At 32.6% G+C, this 17351-nt stretch overlaps 2 protein-coding genes across 2 annotated transcripts; one reads left to right on the plus strand and one right to left on the minus strand.

The window, feature by feature from the left end:
- Window positions 1-3142: 3142 nt before the first annotated feature.
- On the minus strand, window positions 3143-6789 carry LOC138314140 (beta-crystallin B2-like). Its single transcript, XM_069254317.1, has 5 exons — window positions 6673-6789; window positions 5814-5932; window positions 5349-5460; window positions 3764-3906; window positions 3143-3455 (listed from the first exon to the last, which is right to left on the minus strand). Exons 1-5 carry the CDS (start codon window positions 6700-6702, stop codon window positions 3320-3322), a joined length of 540 nt encoding a protein of 179 aa, XP_069110418.1. The 5' UTR covers window positions 6703-6789; the 3' UTR covers window positions 3143-3319.
- A 6394-nt stretch (window positions 6790-13183) lies between these two features.
- Window positions 13184-16382, plus strand: LOC138314139 (beta-crystallin B2-like). The gene is made up of 5 exons (XM_069254315.1): window positions 13184-13346; window positions 14159-14277; window positions 14631-14742; window positions 15617-15759; window positions 16075-16382. Exons 1-5 carry the CDS (start codon window positions 13317-13319, stop codon window positions 16211-16213), a joined length of 543 nt encoding a protein of 180 aa, XP_069110416.1. The 5' UTR covers window positions 13184-13316; the 3' UTR covers window positions 16214-16382.
- The last annotated feature ends 969 nt before the right edge of the window (window positions 16383-17351 follow it).

Below are 17351 nucleotides of genomic sequence, written 5' to 3' on the forward strand. Positions count from 1 at the left end.
CATGCGCAGATATATTATACATGCATTCTTGTATTGCAGGGAATAAATATATACAAACAATTATTGAATATCTGACAAACGTAAAATCGTCGAAAATATAATAATAAAAATCATTTAGAAACAAATTAATAATATCCCATAATATAGTTTTGTAACACTATCCACTGGTACTCCAAAGTGAACACCACATAGTACAAAATTTGCATTCAGTTGATAACAACAATTCATTTTAATTTACTACGTTACCTCAGTGTTATATAGCAATTCCTCAGTTTGAGAACAATTAAATTAACATTATCTACACGGACGAACAAAATGACTATAGAAAAAACGAAAGTCTTGTAGTGCCGTATTCTCCATAATAAACATACAAGCACCTAAATATTTAATTGAGGTATTGTTACGATGATTGCAATACCAAATTTCAATTCAAATCGAAGTGATTACATAATTTAAATACCAGCACAGAAGGGTCGCTTATATTAGGAATGGCGGTAACAGAATTCGAGAATTATGTTTGTGCAACAGTTATATATGTGAATGTACTAGGGTAATATTTCAATAGACCATCCGTTAAAGATGCTCCACCGCCGACAGAGCATAAATGATGTTAATCATTTGAACAATAATTGGTGTTTAATCGTGTATATGTATGCCTAATTAACACAAAAAATAATTCAAAATAATTTATTTCGCCTTTGGTGCATGCGCAATCAGTATTTCATTCCATATAAGATAAAGTGTCACGGGGTTTTTTCGGGATGCAATTAATTATATGTATTTTTCATATTTTTAGCTTGAAGTAAAATTAGAAGCTCAAACTTTTCAATGGTGGTAATGGTGTAAAGTAAGTAACTTTTGTAACTGAATAAAAATACTAAATCGTCTGCTCCTGTTTTTATAGTGAAAAAACACCATTTGTCAGCGGTGGAGCATCTTTAATAGTTTGCCAAGGTTATTTTTCAACGGTCATTTTTCAACAGACCTGCCGTTGAGAATTGACCCTAGACACTGTCAATTTTCAACGGTATCCGAGGTCAATTTTCAACGGAGGTCCATTTTCAACGTTACGTCGGCACTCTGTAAAGATGTGTAGAATGAAATTATCGCTCTTTCCAACGGTAGTAGCCGTTTTTATGGAGATGTGATAGAAATGTACCCCAGGGATCAGTACTCGGGCCCCTTCTTTTCCTCCTTTACATCAACGATATCACTGATAATCTTTCAACTAATATCAAACTTTTTGCAGATGACACCTCCTTGTATGTAATTATAGATAAAACCCAGCACAAGCAGCTCAGGCACTTACAACTGACCTCTCTAACATTGGTGATTGGGCAAAAACATGGGACATCAGATTTAACCCTAACAAAACCAAATTAGTGCTATTTTCCAGACAACATAACAAAAACAGCCCCCAATAAACTTCCAAAACAATCAAATCACTGACACATCAGAACACTAACACCTAGGGTTAAGGACGATGCATCATGGAAACAACACATCCTTAACATATATGAAAAAGCATACAGTAGATTAAACATTCGTCTTTACATTAAAAATAAAGTGAATCGTCAGTCATTAATTAAAATTTACACAGCATTTATTAGGCCAATCTTAGTATATGCATATGGGATAATTGCACTCAACAATCAAAAGAACTTTTAGAATCTGTCCAATTAGAAGCAGTCAGAATTATAACAGGACTTAGGTCTGGAACATCTCACGATAAACTTTATACAGAACTTGGATGGGAAACACTATCAGTAAGAAGACACAAACACAAACTAACAATGATGTACAAAATAATGCATGGCCTATCACAACAATACTTACAAGATGTCCTAATTCCTTTCATGAACAATCAAAACAATAATGGCTACGCTCTCAGACAAACAAGAATATTTAATCCACCAATATACAGAACTAATAATTATTTTGATAGTTTCATCCCACTAATGTGTCGCACTATTAACGCTTCTGATAACAATCTCTTTAACTCTCCTTCTCTTTCAGCCTTTAAACACCAACTTAATAAAGATGTCCCAGTTGTAATTGAATCAACCCAAATTTTTAAAACAGAAGGTGATAGAAGAGCTAATATTATTCTTTGTCAACTTAGAAATTTGTGTAGTAATGTTAATTCCCACCTATATACTGACCATCTATCTGATGATACATCTTGTGCTTGTTTTTTATGAAAATGAAACTATATCCGGAGGGCTGAAGTTGGTTGCGAGTTCCTAGTTCCAACCAACTTCAGCCCTCCACTATATCCCACTACTTTCCCGAATGCCCTTTATATGACCAACATAGACTTTCCCTGTTCACCTCCATTAGTAATTATGCAAATCATAACCATATTGATAACAATATTCTTCTTCAAGGCTGTCCTGACTGTGATGAAACTATAAACAGACAATTACTTCATGATGTTCACCTATATATTTGTAAATCAAGACGTTTTAATCTCTATATGGATTAAATTAGCCATGACATTAGCTTTTGAAATAAGCTTTTGAAATTTAAAGATTTTTTTTCTCAAGAATTATGCAATGTTCACTATATAACTTTTGAATAACATTGTATATATTCTACTCTAATTATCCTCTGACAAAGATATACTTGGAATATTTTGTTGAGCATGGTTGTTTTAATATTGTTACTTTGTTATATTATTTATACAGCATATACATATTATATTAAAAGTATATACATGTATATTTTCAATTATTTTCAAGAAAGTTAACAGTATTGAGAGCAATGACAAGTGTATATATATATACATGGACTGTTGGTCATTGTCTGAGTAATATGTGGTCTAACTAGTAATATAACATGTTTTTGTAATAAAATAATAGCTGTATCTATATTATGTGTGATGTGTGAATGGAGTATGCAAAAGAGTTATCTCCCTTTAATTATTGTAAAATTTTCATTTCAAAACTTAGATATAATATCTATAATTAATGTAAGTTTAAACTATTACTTTTGCCACAATTGGAGAGAATTTATTTAGGCTTTGCCTGTTATTTAATCCATTTGACTTGAAATTTGAGACTTTGTCAATAATTTTTTTTAAATGAAATACTAGTAAAACATTTCATTTTCCATAAGTAAGAAAAAAGAAAGAAACCAAATCTGAGATTCAATGGACTTTTATTGATATACTAGTTTCATGCGGTAACATTGTCCAAATAACATCAGTATCACGCTTTAGGAGGTCATTGGTGATTTTAGTTTATAATCATCAATCACATCGGATATTGATTAAACTTTCAGAGTTGACCTCGTCCTTGTTACGTCTATCCCAGCAAGGTCAACCAATAGTAATAGGCTTCAGGGATGATATGGCGTTGTTATGAAAGTGACCCTCAGACGACGTTCCGTTGAAAGTTCCTCTGGTGAACAGGTACTGGGGTCCACCGTACTTGATGTCACGGTAGGCTACCCAGCTACAAGATTAAGAGAAATATAAATCAAACAATTAGTATCACTACATAACCATTCATGTTATGAAATTAATCTGTTCTTCAACAATTTAAGGAAAAGGAACACTATTGCATGGTAAACAGTTGATGTAGTAAATAAACATATAAGCCAATTCGGGTGTGAGGTTACAATGCGCACAAAACGGCTATGACGTGAACACTGAAACGGAAAACTTTGGATTCCTACAGCTATTCAAACTAAGTGATGTGTCTTCAAAACGATTTTAAAGAAATAGATATTGCATCGCATCCATATTTGTATATACACGTACGCTCCGCTGTCGACGATCACCGAATTGATGGTATCCTGAAATTCAGTTCCGAAGAGGTTTGCGTCAACCTTCCTAAATGTTTTCTGTTGTCCAGTAAAGGACGGTCCGGTATAGACAGTCATCACTGGATTTTCTGTGAAATCCTACAAAACAAATATCAAGACTATATTTCCATATTAATGTTAACTGCGTGGTTTATAACACAATGCAAACATTACTGTTTTGTGAGATTAAGAATATACTACACTTGCAATATTAGCAGGTGAGTTAAGCAAGTCTAAATAATCTTGCCACCAATTTTCATGAGAACTATTTTTCAACTTGTTTATTTATTAATTTGTTTTTTATTTTATTCATGTATTTTTTTTCCAAATTATTGTGAAAACAAATAAAGGACATGTGTGTAGGAGATTTAGTTATACTTTCTCATTGTCAATCAATTAATCAGTCTTTGTTCTCTAATACTTGTTATTACATCATTTCATTGTGGTCATACTAGAAACACAATTTACTATATCCAAGAGTGTTGTTGCAATTAAGCCGCATATGTTTGTTAGTATAATGAAAATATCTTTTTTCGTTTTCTTTCATAAAGCAAACAGTTTGATTACGTTCATATGCTAGATAAGTATTCTCATAGTTCTTACACATGTAGATATTTTTCTTTGTTTTCACTCTTAATCTGGCTTTCTGATTGCCTACTCTTTTTTTCATACCACTATATAAAAATCCGAGTATGGCGCAAAATCCCGACATTATTGTGACGTCACGATAGAAATATTGACGTTGCGTATTGATTGGAAACAATATTTCATTGGAAAATCAATGGAATCGTACGTATAAACGTATTTAATTTTATCGAGTAGTCTTTAAAATTAATTATAAGCATTGATGTCACTATCCTTTTTAATTTCATCTGGTAATGAAATATAATTTGGTTGCTACTCGGTTTCACAGCTTCCAAACACAATTTCTTTCTTACCCCGATAAAATTTAAAAAAAATACATCTATGCTTAGAGTTAGATATAATAGTATATGCCGTAACTGGGCGAAAATTTTGACATCTTTTCTTCAATGATCTATCGAAAGCTAAGACGTTGATCAATTAAGCTGTGAAAATCATTGAAATTGATACACAAGCAGGTATATGATGCCTTATAAAGGTTAGTCACAACACAGAACTTATGCGAAGTAAAATCTTGCTTTTTATAATTTATATATGTTTGGAATCAGACATACCTACAGAAATCACTTTAAAATTACTAATAATACTGTAAAATTTGACATGAAATTGTATACGACAAATTGGCTTCATTATAGGACTGTATCATAGTTGTAAAACTAATGATTTTTGGTAGTAATGCCAAAATTCACTTTCAGCTCTTTCAGCTACTATAAAAATATAACCTATGCATTGAAAGATGAAATTAAAATTCTCACAATGTTGGTAACTTTTGGTGGAGAATAATATATCTAAAGCTCTCTATGATTCGTGAGTATGACATTTATAGCACATGTAACTTTATAAGAAAACCTTGCAATAGTTTACCTGTTGACACCACGTAACAGATATGCCTTACTTACCACTTCGATTGGTTTGAGAGATGACGTACAAAACTCGGATAGATTTACAGTTTGTCCCTCCCAAACCACATAGATATTTCCACCAAAGTTGCACTCATTGTAAAGCACCCATCTGTAAAATTGAAAATTATACGAATGCATTAAAGAAATACACAACGAATATCAACCAACACAGTGCATCGCGCTATACAATGTAACACAAAAGATAATAATCCCTGTCAATTAAATGTATATCACTGTTCAGAAGCAGTAATGAACGCCCTAGCTGACGTTTTATTTGGATTTTTAATACAATGGATTTTAGTGTTTTATCATACCTTTGTATTTCTAGATATGTACCAATGTTAATATAAAGCCACAATGTCAACATGTTCCGTACCAAAATTACAATTTCAGAACGACGGACAAGAATTTATAATTATGATATTAATATGTTACTTCAATTCTTGAAATTGTAATACTTACACCCCGCGAGTAACCTTGACGGAAGAAACCTTTCTGAACCCAGAGAAGGCAAAATCATATATAGGTCCGGAAACATCCTTCAGGGCACCTTTACAATCAGATTTGGCGTAGATGGTTATCTGGGATGTATTGGAAACCATTATTGTATTATGTAGATAGAGGATTTTACATGAGTGGCTATGTGATCTTAAATTTATCAAACGAGTTTAATAATTTGATATGCCACGAGCCTTTAGGCGAGTGGCATATATCAGATTATTGAACGAGTTTGATAATCTCCATATCACATGGTCACATAATTTTTAATAATAGAAATATCAGTAAAACTTAAGATTAATCGAATAATCGACAGTGTTAATATTAAAAAAATATCTTAAAATCAGGCTTCTACAAAACATCCTATATTTTTAAAATAATAAGAACTATTATTATGATTGAAGCAGTTCCATCCGTAAGAATAGATAGAAAGAACATCCGGTAAAAGAGCACCGAGCTCTCAGTTTATGAGAACAGTATATTTAGTTGACGCAATGTCGTATACGGAACAATCGAGAAAAAAATAGATCTTGAATCATATTAAGTAATTACTGAAGTGACTGAGTTCTATTTATTCAACTACGCGCTACATTTGCTTTTGATAATTGTTTTATATAATCGCTATTGTCTGCATTATTCATATCAACTTTAAATATCCTTATTAACCTGAACCAACTTAATTAATCATCTCATGCTAAGACAGTTATACAGTCTTTTAAGGTCTCAAAATGTAACACCAATACGAATGAAAATGTTTGATAATGAATAACCAATTAAATCAAAACCGCCGGTCTTTAAAAGGGAAAGAAAGTTTGGTACTTACTAAGGGTGAAACAGCATCTGGAGCACTCATTTTGATCAGGTATGTTCAGACAGCAAAGAAAGGATTCTGATGTCTTGAGCTCTCGTACGGCTACCAGCAACAACTTGTGATTTCTGAGGAGCGGTGTGGTTTCTGTCTGGTAGTGGTCCTTTATATACCTTGTTACCAAAGGGTATATCCGGGACGCTGCAAAGAAGGAAACACAAATGGACGGAAACTGATTGCTCGACAACTTAACATTAGGATCAATTCCAAAATTTTAGTGTAGTATCCAGAGGATAAGTAAGTGTTGGCTACACGGATTTGGTTTTTTATCGAAGCGGATGTCCTTCCATATTGCATTTTTTGTGGTCCGTCATGTCGGTACGGTGTCGAGGGAGATTGATTAGTCAATGAAAATATCAGTACCGGTTCTAAGTCGAATCCCTTATTACGGCTGTTAGCATGAATATGTTATTAACTAATTACTTTACTGGATATGTATTTCTGGATAGTCAATATATGATTATTGTGCCTGTGCCCTAGTTTTATGTATTTGTATTTATGCTTCCCATTAGTCATATATCATATTAATTACATTATACACCCATTATTGTTTTCTGTTAAATTCCTTTCAGATTTTGAGTCAAAATCTCTGTTCCCATATTAATCAACTAGCAAAGTTGTCATTTAACATAAATTTGAGTTTTTGCATTATTAATGACATTTTGTTGATATCATATCATTTTTTTGACATTTACAAAATCAGATTGTAGACAAGATTCAATAGCTACGGAGTCATTAAATAAATGAAACTTACAATCAAATTAAAAACATATTTCTGGCGATCCCGTTTTGACCTTCCCTTTTAGGCAGATGATTTTATAGAGATGAATAGTTCTTAGCCTTCTGGTTAGGTATTTAGGGTGCATCAATTTCAAGTGTTTAATGTGTCTTGGGCAATACATGTAGACCTAAAATTCACTTGTGAACCATTATTACTACTGACTTATAGTGAGCAGACACAAAGCCATACGGCTCGAGGCATATGAAATTAATGAACTCCTGTGATAAATTCCATATCAAATAGCCTTGCGATTAAGTATAACCAGGTTTTTGTGAAATTGTAAAAGTGTCTATTTTAATTTTTTTTTTTAAATTGAAAAATTTCTCCTTAATTTGGGTTCTTTTTTTGTGAAAATGAACAATTACATACATTGTAACAAATATTTATTTTCTTTGTTTTAACTTCGTTATTCAATTGGCGAAATTCATAAAAATGTAATATGAAATATCTCTTGAAATCAGCTTGATTTGTCCAAAGATTCTGGACGATTTGTTGAAAAACGAACTATGAAAATTTGTAAAAATGTAAGAAGTAAATAATAATAATATGGTTTGTTCAAATATTTGTGTCTGGTCACTATCCTCAGTGGTAATTATACAGTACTCAAATGGATTTTTGTTATATAATTATAGTAACTTTCATGAAACATTTTTTAAAATTATTCTTGGTGTCATTCATTTTTCACTCAAAAGCAACAAGACATCAACAATATTTACGTTCCATATCTATCGATAAATTGATTTTGGTTGTAGATATGTAACTTAGAGAGACCGCAGAACCAAGTAATTTTCCATAGACGACAATATTTAGGTTTTTTGTGAAAAAAACTTTTTATTGCCCAGAATATTCTGTAGAAACTGCCATGTTTGGGGCCCTGGGGTCAGCCTCCTCACAAACAAATGTCCCCACACACGAGGGCTCTCGATCATCACACCTACATATACATCCATCCCCACCTAAACACAGAAACATCTCTCCACCCTTTCATTATTAAGTGCATAAAATTATATATCTAACATCAACAAACAGTCATCCTAGGTCTCACTCCATCTGATTCTCACTATCAATTTTCTTATAGTACCAGATCAACTTTTCTTATTATATATTTGCTGTATGTTTACACAAAACAAAAAACATAAATGAGTAATTAAATAAACAAATGAATAGTATGAAAATAACTAAATAATAAATTCATAAAATAAATAAATAGATAAATAAATAAATAATTGCCATGGTTACTTAAGATATAATTATATTTACATAATACAAACAGTCTCTGTTCCAAATTTTTGGCTACGTAGCCTTCGTCTGGGAAATGAATCGCAGTCTACTGATCAAGTCACAATCTTGCTATCATCTTGATAATAGAACGTCTCACTATCCACGACGTCATAACAACATTATGACGTCTTCCATAATAATACGCCAAAATGACGTAATGAATTTTCCCGTACTCAGTCTTTGTTGCATCACACTGCTTTTACATTACATCCTTTTGGAGTCTTTGTGTCCAACAACCTTATCAATTGTTCTTCGTGTAAAAGCCGGTATTCTTTCTTATTTTTAGACAATGTCTTCATATATATATAAATTATAAGTGGATTGATTGTAGATGATTCTGACCCTTTCCGGTACAGGTAACATGTTCTGGACTAATGGTAAGAATATATAACAACAGAAAAGATATTAAGTTTGTGCCAATTATGTACAATGTATCTTGTATACATCACAAATATAACTAAAGGTAAATGACTGTTTATTACATATGTATATCAGTACTTTGACATATATATATAGATCCATATAATTCCACTAATCTTTAAGAAAATTAGTAAATATTCTTCAAAAATCATCAAAACATGATCATAAATTAATCATACATAACAGGCGCATAGTGTTATTCAGCTATTACTTTACAAACTTAAGATGAAAGCACTCTGACATGGAAAATTCATAAACTACTTAAATTAAAGCAAATGGCCCCCATTTTCTCAGAAAAAAAACTTGCTCAGTTTGTTTCTTTTTTTAATGTATTTTTCTAATTTGATGACTTCTGTGGAGGACAATTTGCATAACAGAAAGTGAGGAAGTATGTTTTAACATTTGCATGTATAAACATGGTATTTTATTAGTACCAAAAAGCAGGTTAGACTGTTTTCAAAATTAGCACTTCCAAACATAACATGAGATTCACTTAAAGTTAAATAATATTCAAGTTCATCATTTTCACAGTAACATACATTAGATTCTTGTATAAATTTATTAGAAAAATAGCAGTTGAAGAGGATGTGTTCGATTGATTCTTCTTCTCCACTATAGAATGAGCATAAATTATCGTTCTTCAATTTTATTTTAAAAAATAAAGGATTTTGTTGGTAGTATTCTATGGTGAATCTTATATTGTAAAGCTTGTAACTTTGTTTCTTGTGTGTATTGAAATACAGATATATGTATCCATGTTGAAGGTATCCCTTAAATTTAATTTAATTCTCTTCTTTTCTTGACTCGTCATTCGTTTACAGGTTTTTCTTCAATTAATTTCAAATTGACATTGAACTTTTATGCATAGTGCTTCTACTAGTTCTACAAGTTTTCTACATTATCGAGATTGGCTGGAACCATGTAATAACATGTAAGCGTCATCTGCGTACTGGCCTAAAAAAAAAGCGTTTTACCCGTAATTCTAAGTGGTTTGACATCTAGGTTTGCTTTAAGAGATAAAGAAAGAATTTCGACACCTATAATGAAATATAAGGAGAGATTGGATTACCTTGACGACAACCACGATGAAGACTGAAATTATTTCCATTATTTATAACACAACTCTTTGAATCATTATATAAAACTTTAAACGATCTTCTAATTGAATCCCCAAAGTTAAAATCTCCCATGGCTTCATCTATGAATCCCATTGTATAGTGTCAAACTCTTTCTCAACATCGATCATGGATAATTAAGCTGGCTTGTTTTCTTCTTCTAAAAGGTGCATGATACCATAAAGCTTTCTCGTGTTTTCCTCTATAAACCTACCCTTAATATTTGTTTTATATGCTAACTATATGAGGTAATACTGAATTTATTCTATTTGCTGCTGCTGTTATTTTGTAGTCTTTTTTTTAATAATGGGTCTCAATTTTTAATAACCCTTTCCTTCTTTTCGGCAAATATGTAATAATACCTTGACATTGAAAGTCTGAAAGTTTTCCATTTTCATATGCATTATTAACAGATTTACAAAGCAGTGTTCCTAAGTCCTTCCATTAGTTTTTTATTTATAAAATTCTGCCCTAAACCATCCAACCCGGGACTTTTTACTATTTTTCATATTTTTCAAAGATAGAGATATTTCCCTTAAATTCAAAAAACCCTTATAACTTTCTTTTTCTTCTGCACTTAGCTACACTGCATGATTAAAAAATTGATGAGTTCTCAATGTCCTGAGTCTCCCTATTATTTGATTGGTACAAATTATTAAATAAAGCTAGATTCTCCCTTTAGAATTTCACCCATATCTTCAAACAAATTTCGATATTATTATATCAATTCACAAATTATTTTATTTACATAATTTCTTTTCTCTAGATTACAAAAGTACTTGGAATTTCTTTCACCATCATACCACGTGGCTTTAGGTCTAAACATGACGCCTATTATTTTATTTGTGCGTATGTTAACTAGTCATATTCTCCAATTTAGATAAAACATCTCTTGATGGTCTTTGGTTAACTTCTTATTCTACTTCTGCAATATCACTCTCTAAAGTTTTTCTCCATCTTCTTCATTTCACGTGTTTTATTTCCAGAATAAAAGATAGTCAAAGACCTGATTTTTATTTTCAGTATTTCAAAGAGTAATTGCGAGTTTATTCGAAATGTTACAGCAGTCTCCAAATCATGTTTTTCCGAACACATAATACATATATCTAAAGTTTCATTAACATATTTACTAAATCAACATAACATAAATATGTCACCTAACAGTTTAACATTATGTTTTCAGTAGCCCTTTCCTCTCTGACTATAATCAAGACTGCTGTCTTACACGATACATGAATGGTCTGTTCGATAGCCTGTAGGGATATATGATGATATGGTCTTATAGTACATATGTCATGTGTTACCAAAAACTACAAGTAGTCTAACCTGCTTTGTTTGATAGGGGTTGTATGTCGCCATGTAAAGCTTCTTTGTTCTAGGTTACAATTTCACCATGGGTCTCTATCATCAATTTTCTATGATATATTTTTTATACTTTCCTGACACTTTGGATTATTGTTTCTAATGATATTACAAGTATCAATATTCCTATCCTGAAAAGTATTCCAATCACCACAAATAATCATTGGCAAATCTTCCCAGCCCATTAGAGTTCTGTTTTTATTTTCAAACAAAATCTGGGGTGTCTTTGTTAGGACCATAGATGCAAGTCGAAATGAAAATGTTGTTGTTGACTGTAATATCAAGTATTATAAACCTACCATCATTACATGTATCTAACCTATTTCAGTGTATTGTATACTCAAGGGTATTCCTAAAAAGAATGGCAACGTCTGCAGATCTAGAATTTAAATTATTAAAAGTACACTGATGTCCCCATTATCTTTCACAAATCTGTTCTACTGCACTTGTACAATGTGTCTCTTGGAGACAAACAATATCTGCCAAATCAAGCTAAAATTTAGTGATGTTTTCAATATTTTAAAGGCTGGTAGCAAGTCTAAGGGTATCGGGTTGGTCATAATGGGTTCGAGCTCACGGGTTTCGCGATGTGAAGTTAGCATCGGATTTGGGATTCAGGATTCGGGAATCGAATAACGAATCCGGTGCCAGTACCTTATTCGTATTTAAAAATGAACAAATAGATAACAATTTCAAAACATAAAAACAGATCAAAACATAATTTCACAACCTCAGAAAAAACTATATACCTCGATAAATTAGTTTGAGTTTGAATAACGAATCTGATGCCAGCACCGTATTCGTGATTCAGTAAAACTTATATAGACATCATTTCAAGACTTGAAAACCGTAGAACACCTCCTTAGATCTTTTTCGCTATTCAATTTGATTAACGAATCCGGTGCCAGTATTTTATCGTGATCTGTCTAATATAGTAGACGAACACGTTGTGTTAGTATTATTTTTGACTGAAGAAGGCCCTATAGTGGCTGAATATATATATTCCATAGAAATGGTTTTGATTTTACTTTGAATAAATTTTGGCCTTTTATTTTGGATTATTAATATACTAACTTTGTACCGTTTTTACCACATTATATTTCAATATAGGACAATGTATATGATTTTACAGTCAAAACATCTTTACAAATACATAAAACAAGGGCACATGCACAATAATCCTGTATTTACTATCCAGAGATATTACTTATCCAGTAAAGTAATTAGGTAAAGGCGTATCCATGCTGAAACTCTCGGAAGCGGTACTGAGCTTTTCGTGGACTTACACATCTCACTCGACACCGTACGGACATGATGGACCACAAAAAATATACAAAATGAAAGGATATCCGCTTCGATACAAACCAAATCCGTGTAGCAAACACTTAACATATCATGTGGTTACTAGACTAGAATTGTGAAATTGTTCCCCATGTTAAGTTGTCGAGCAATCAGTTTCCGTCCACTTGTGTTTCCTTCTTCGCAGCGTCCCGGATATACACTTGGGTAACAAGGTATATTACGGACCACTACCAGACGGACACCACACCGCACCTGAGAAAGCACAAGCTGTTGCTGGTAGCCATAAGAGAGCTAAAGATACCATAATCCTTGCTGTCTGATCATACCTGATCACGAAAATGAGTGCTCATAATGCTGTTACACCCTTAGTAAGTACCAAATTTTCTTTCCTTTTTAAAGACCTGTGTGTTCAATCGCCACTTGTTAAACCATATATTTTCGATTTTGATTTAATTGGCCATTCATTATCACACACTTTCGTTCTTATTAGTATTACCTTTTGAGACGTTAAAAGACTGTATAGCTGCCTCAGCATGATATGATTAATTAAGTTGGTTCAGGTATAATATGGATATTTAAAGTTGATATGAATAATGCAGATAGTAGCGATTAACATATAACAATTATCAAAAACAAATGTAGCGCGTAGTGGAATAAATGGAACTTAGTCAGTTCAGTAATTACGTAATATGATTCCAGATCTATTTTTTTTCGATTTTTCCGTATACGACATTGTCTCAACTAAATATACTGTTCTCATAAACTGAGAGCTCGGTGCTCTTTTACCGGATGTTCTTTCTAACTGTTCTTACGGATGGTCCAATCATAATAATAGTTCTTATTATTTTACAAATAAAGGGTGTTTTGTACAAGCCTGATTTTAAGATAATTGTTAATATTAACACTGTCAATTATTCGCTTTACCTATTTGGATATGTAATGTATTTAATTTGTGTGTTTTCTTTCCGCTTTTAATTAAAATACTACATTGTAAATACCAATTTTCTAAGTCCATTGATGTCCATTCACACTCACATATGTAATGCATCTAAAAGGCTTCAACTTTGATGTCCTTCTTTCAGAGAAGGTAGATAATAAGGTAAGAAGAGTAATTTGATTTACTGCGATACTTACGAAATAAATATTACATATTATAATGATATTTTCCAATACACCCCAGATAACCATCTACGAGGAGCCTGATCGTAAAGGTATCCTGAAGAATGTTTCCGGACCTCTGTATAATTTGGACTTCTCTGGGCTCAAAAAGGTTTCTTCCGTCACTGTTACTTGCGGGGTGTAAGTATGGTATCATTTAAAGTAATAAAATCATATACAAATACCATAACTGTAACGTGTTGTCTGTCGTTTTAGAAATGTAATTTTGGTACGTAACATCTTCACTTATTATGGCTTTATATTAACATTGATACATATCTAGAAATACCAAGGTATGACAAAACACTAAATTCCATTGCATTAAAAATCCAAATAAAACGTCAGCTAGGGCGTTCATTACTGCTTCTGAACACTGATATACATTTACTTGACAGGTCTTATCTTCCTTTGTGTTATAGTGTTTTGCACTGTGTTGGTTGATATTCGTTGTGTATTTTTATGATACAGTCGTATTAATTTTCAATATTTTACAGATGGGTGCTTTACAAGGAGCAAAATTTTGGTGGAAATATCTATGTGGTTTGGGAGGGACAAACTGTAAATCTATCCGAGTTTTGTACGTCATCTCTCAAACCAATCGAAGTGGTAAGTAAGGCATACCTGTACGTGGTGTCAATGGTTATAAAATTTCAAAGGTTATCTTCAGCATTGATATCACTATTTTTTATCATTTACTTGGGGGATGTAAGAAATTGTATTTGCAAACTGATGAAATTAAAAATAGTGACATCAATGCTTATAATTAATTTTCCAGACTACTTGATAAAATGAAATACGTATACACGCACGATTTCATTAATTTGCAAGGGATTTTTTTCTTATCAATACGCAACGTCAACATTCATATTGTGACGTCACAATAACGTTGGGTTTTTGCGCAGTTCTCGGATTTTTTTTCAAAGTGGTATCAAAAAAGAGTAAGCCATTCAGAAAGCCAGATTTAATGAAATTTAAGATTTAAGGAAAAATACTTATACATGAAAAAGAAATTGATATTTTGATCATGCTAGAAAAAAATGCGGCTTAATTACATCAACACTCTTAGATATTGTCAATTGTTTTGCTAGTAAAACCATAATGACATGATGTAATAACAAGTATTAGAGAACAAAGACTGATTAATTGATTGACAATGAGAAAGTATAACTAAATCTCCTACACACATGTCCTTTATTTGTTTTCTTTTCACCATAATTTGCAAAAAATAAATGATGAATAAATAGATAAATGAATAAATAAATAAATGAATACGAAATTTCATGTAAATCCGTGGCAAGATTATTTAGACATGCTTAAAAACCTGCTAATATTGAAAGTATAGCTTGTTTGCGTTTTTTATGGGTGTGTGTGTGTTTTTTTTGTCGAAATTCAAGTGTTTTATATTCTTAATCTCACAAAATAGTAATCTTTGTATTTTATCATAAACCATGAAAATATAGTCTTGATATCTGTCTTGTAGGAATTCACAGAAAAGCCAGAGATGACTGTCTACACTGGGTCGTCCTTTACTGGACAACAGAGAACATTTAAGAATGCTGACGCAAACCTCGTTGGAACTCCCTTTCAGGATACCATCATTTCTGTGACCGTCAGGAGCGGAGCGTAAGTGTATATACAAATATGGATGCGATACAATATATCTTTATAATGTATTTAAAATCCGTCTGAAGACAAATCACTTCAGTTGCATACCTGTAGGAATACACAGTTTCCGTTTCAGTGTTCATGCCATCGCCGTTTTGTGGGCGCTGTAATCTCACACCCATATTGGAGTATATGTTTAATTTACTATATCAGCTATTTACCAAACAATAATTTCCTTTCCCTTAGATTGATGAAGAATAGATTCATTTTTATTACATGAATATGTTTGTGAAGTGATACTAACTGTTTTGATTGTTCCTCTTCTACATGTAGCTGGATAGCCTACCGTGACGCCAATTACGAAGGACCCCAGTACCTGTTCACCAGAGGAGCTTTCAACGGAACGTCGTCTGAGGGTCACTTCCAGAACAACGCCATATCATCCCTGAAGCCTATTGCTCTTGATAGCTAAGATGGACGTAATGAGGATGAGGACAAACCAGCAAGTTTATTCAATATCCGATGTGATTGATGATTATAAACTAAAATCACCAATGACCTCTTAAAGCGTGGTACTGATGACATTCTTGACAACGTTACCGCATAAAACTAGTATATCAATAAAAGACTGTTCAATTTTAGATTTCTTTTCTTTATTTTGCCACTAATCTCAGGGATCCGGATCAGCGCAACTGAAGCTACCCAGATCCTATATGAAGACGGTGCAAAATTACGTAGAAATGTGTACACAGAATAGACGGATATTTTTCTGGTATAACCGCCGAAGATCGTATCTTATAACAATACAGTCTAAACTCGTTGTCTCAAAATCACTTGACTCGAAATTCCGGTTGAGTCGAATTAATTTTGAAGTCCGCTTTTTTTCCCCCTTCTTTGTATATGTATTTTAAGAGCGGATACCTCAAATTTCGATGATTCGAAACTCCGGTTGAGTCAAAGTCAATTCCTGGTCCCTAGAACGGATATTCAGCGAAAAAAACAGTCGCTATCTTGAATTTAATTTCAGTCAAAATATCAAATTTTTAAAAAACAATAATTACGCAGGAATATGACACAATGCAGGTATCAAACGCGAGGATGTTTAAATTCAGGCTTCTGTGATTTGTGCGCAACGTGCATAATAAGGTAGTGTGTTAGCTTTATGCTGTAATATTACAGCGGGGGCCGATGATCCGGGGGAGTTTAGTGGCTTGTATATTCGCAGAGCGGACTAGCGTGCCGACGTGGGGGGATCTGTATCATGACCTGATGTGGATCTGGGTGTTGGTAATTTGTTTTGAACTGGCTTTGCAGTGGTTTGGGGGGGTTGCGTGTTTTAATGTAGATGTCTGTGTAGAACGAGATGAGTCCACTGGATTGAGACTCGATTATTCGTTGACGATCACTGGTTTATCGTGGAGGGTTTAGAGAGTCGTGAGATTATTTTGTGTATTTAAAAAAATCCGGAAAAATATCTGAAATCATAGGAAAAACAAAATCACATTTAATACAAACCTTATAAGTTGGAAAATCACGATATTATGCTGATCACGGTAATAGGCATGTACCCGACTGTATTAATCATAAGATAAGGACTGTTTAAACCACGT

Source organism: Argopecten irradians, chromosome 2 (genome assembly GCF_041381155.1).
Source record: "Argopecten irradians isolate NY chromosome 2, Ai_NY, whole genome shotgun sequence".
Taxonomy (NCBI): Eukaryota; Metazoa; Mollusca; class Bivalvia; order Pectinida; family Pectinidae; genus Argopecten; species Argopecten irradians.

Coding starts and splice junctions, on each gene's coding strand:
- LOC138314139 (XM_069254315.1), top strand. CDS start 13,317: ATGAGTGCTCATAATGCTGTTACACCCTTA. Junction 14,743..15,616: donor CTCTCAAACCAATCGAAGTG/GTAAGTAAGGCA, acceptor TCTGTCTTGTAG/GAATTCACAGAAAAGCCAGA. Junction 15,760..16,074: donor GTGACCGTCAGGAGCGGAGC/GTAAGTGTATAT, acceptor TTCTACATGTAG/CTGGATAGCCTACCGTGACG.
- LOC138314140 (XM_069254317.1), bottom strand. CDS start 6,702: ATGAGTGCTCCAGATGCTGTTTCACCCTTA. Junction 5,933..6,672: donor CAGATGCTGTTTCACCCTTA/GTAAGTACCAAA, acceptor AATACATCCCAG/ATAACCATCTACGCCAAATC. Junction 3,907..5,348: donor CTCTCAAACCAATCGAAGTG/GTAAGTAAGGCA, acceptor TTTGTTTTGTAG/GATTTCACAGAAAATCCAGT.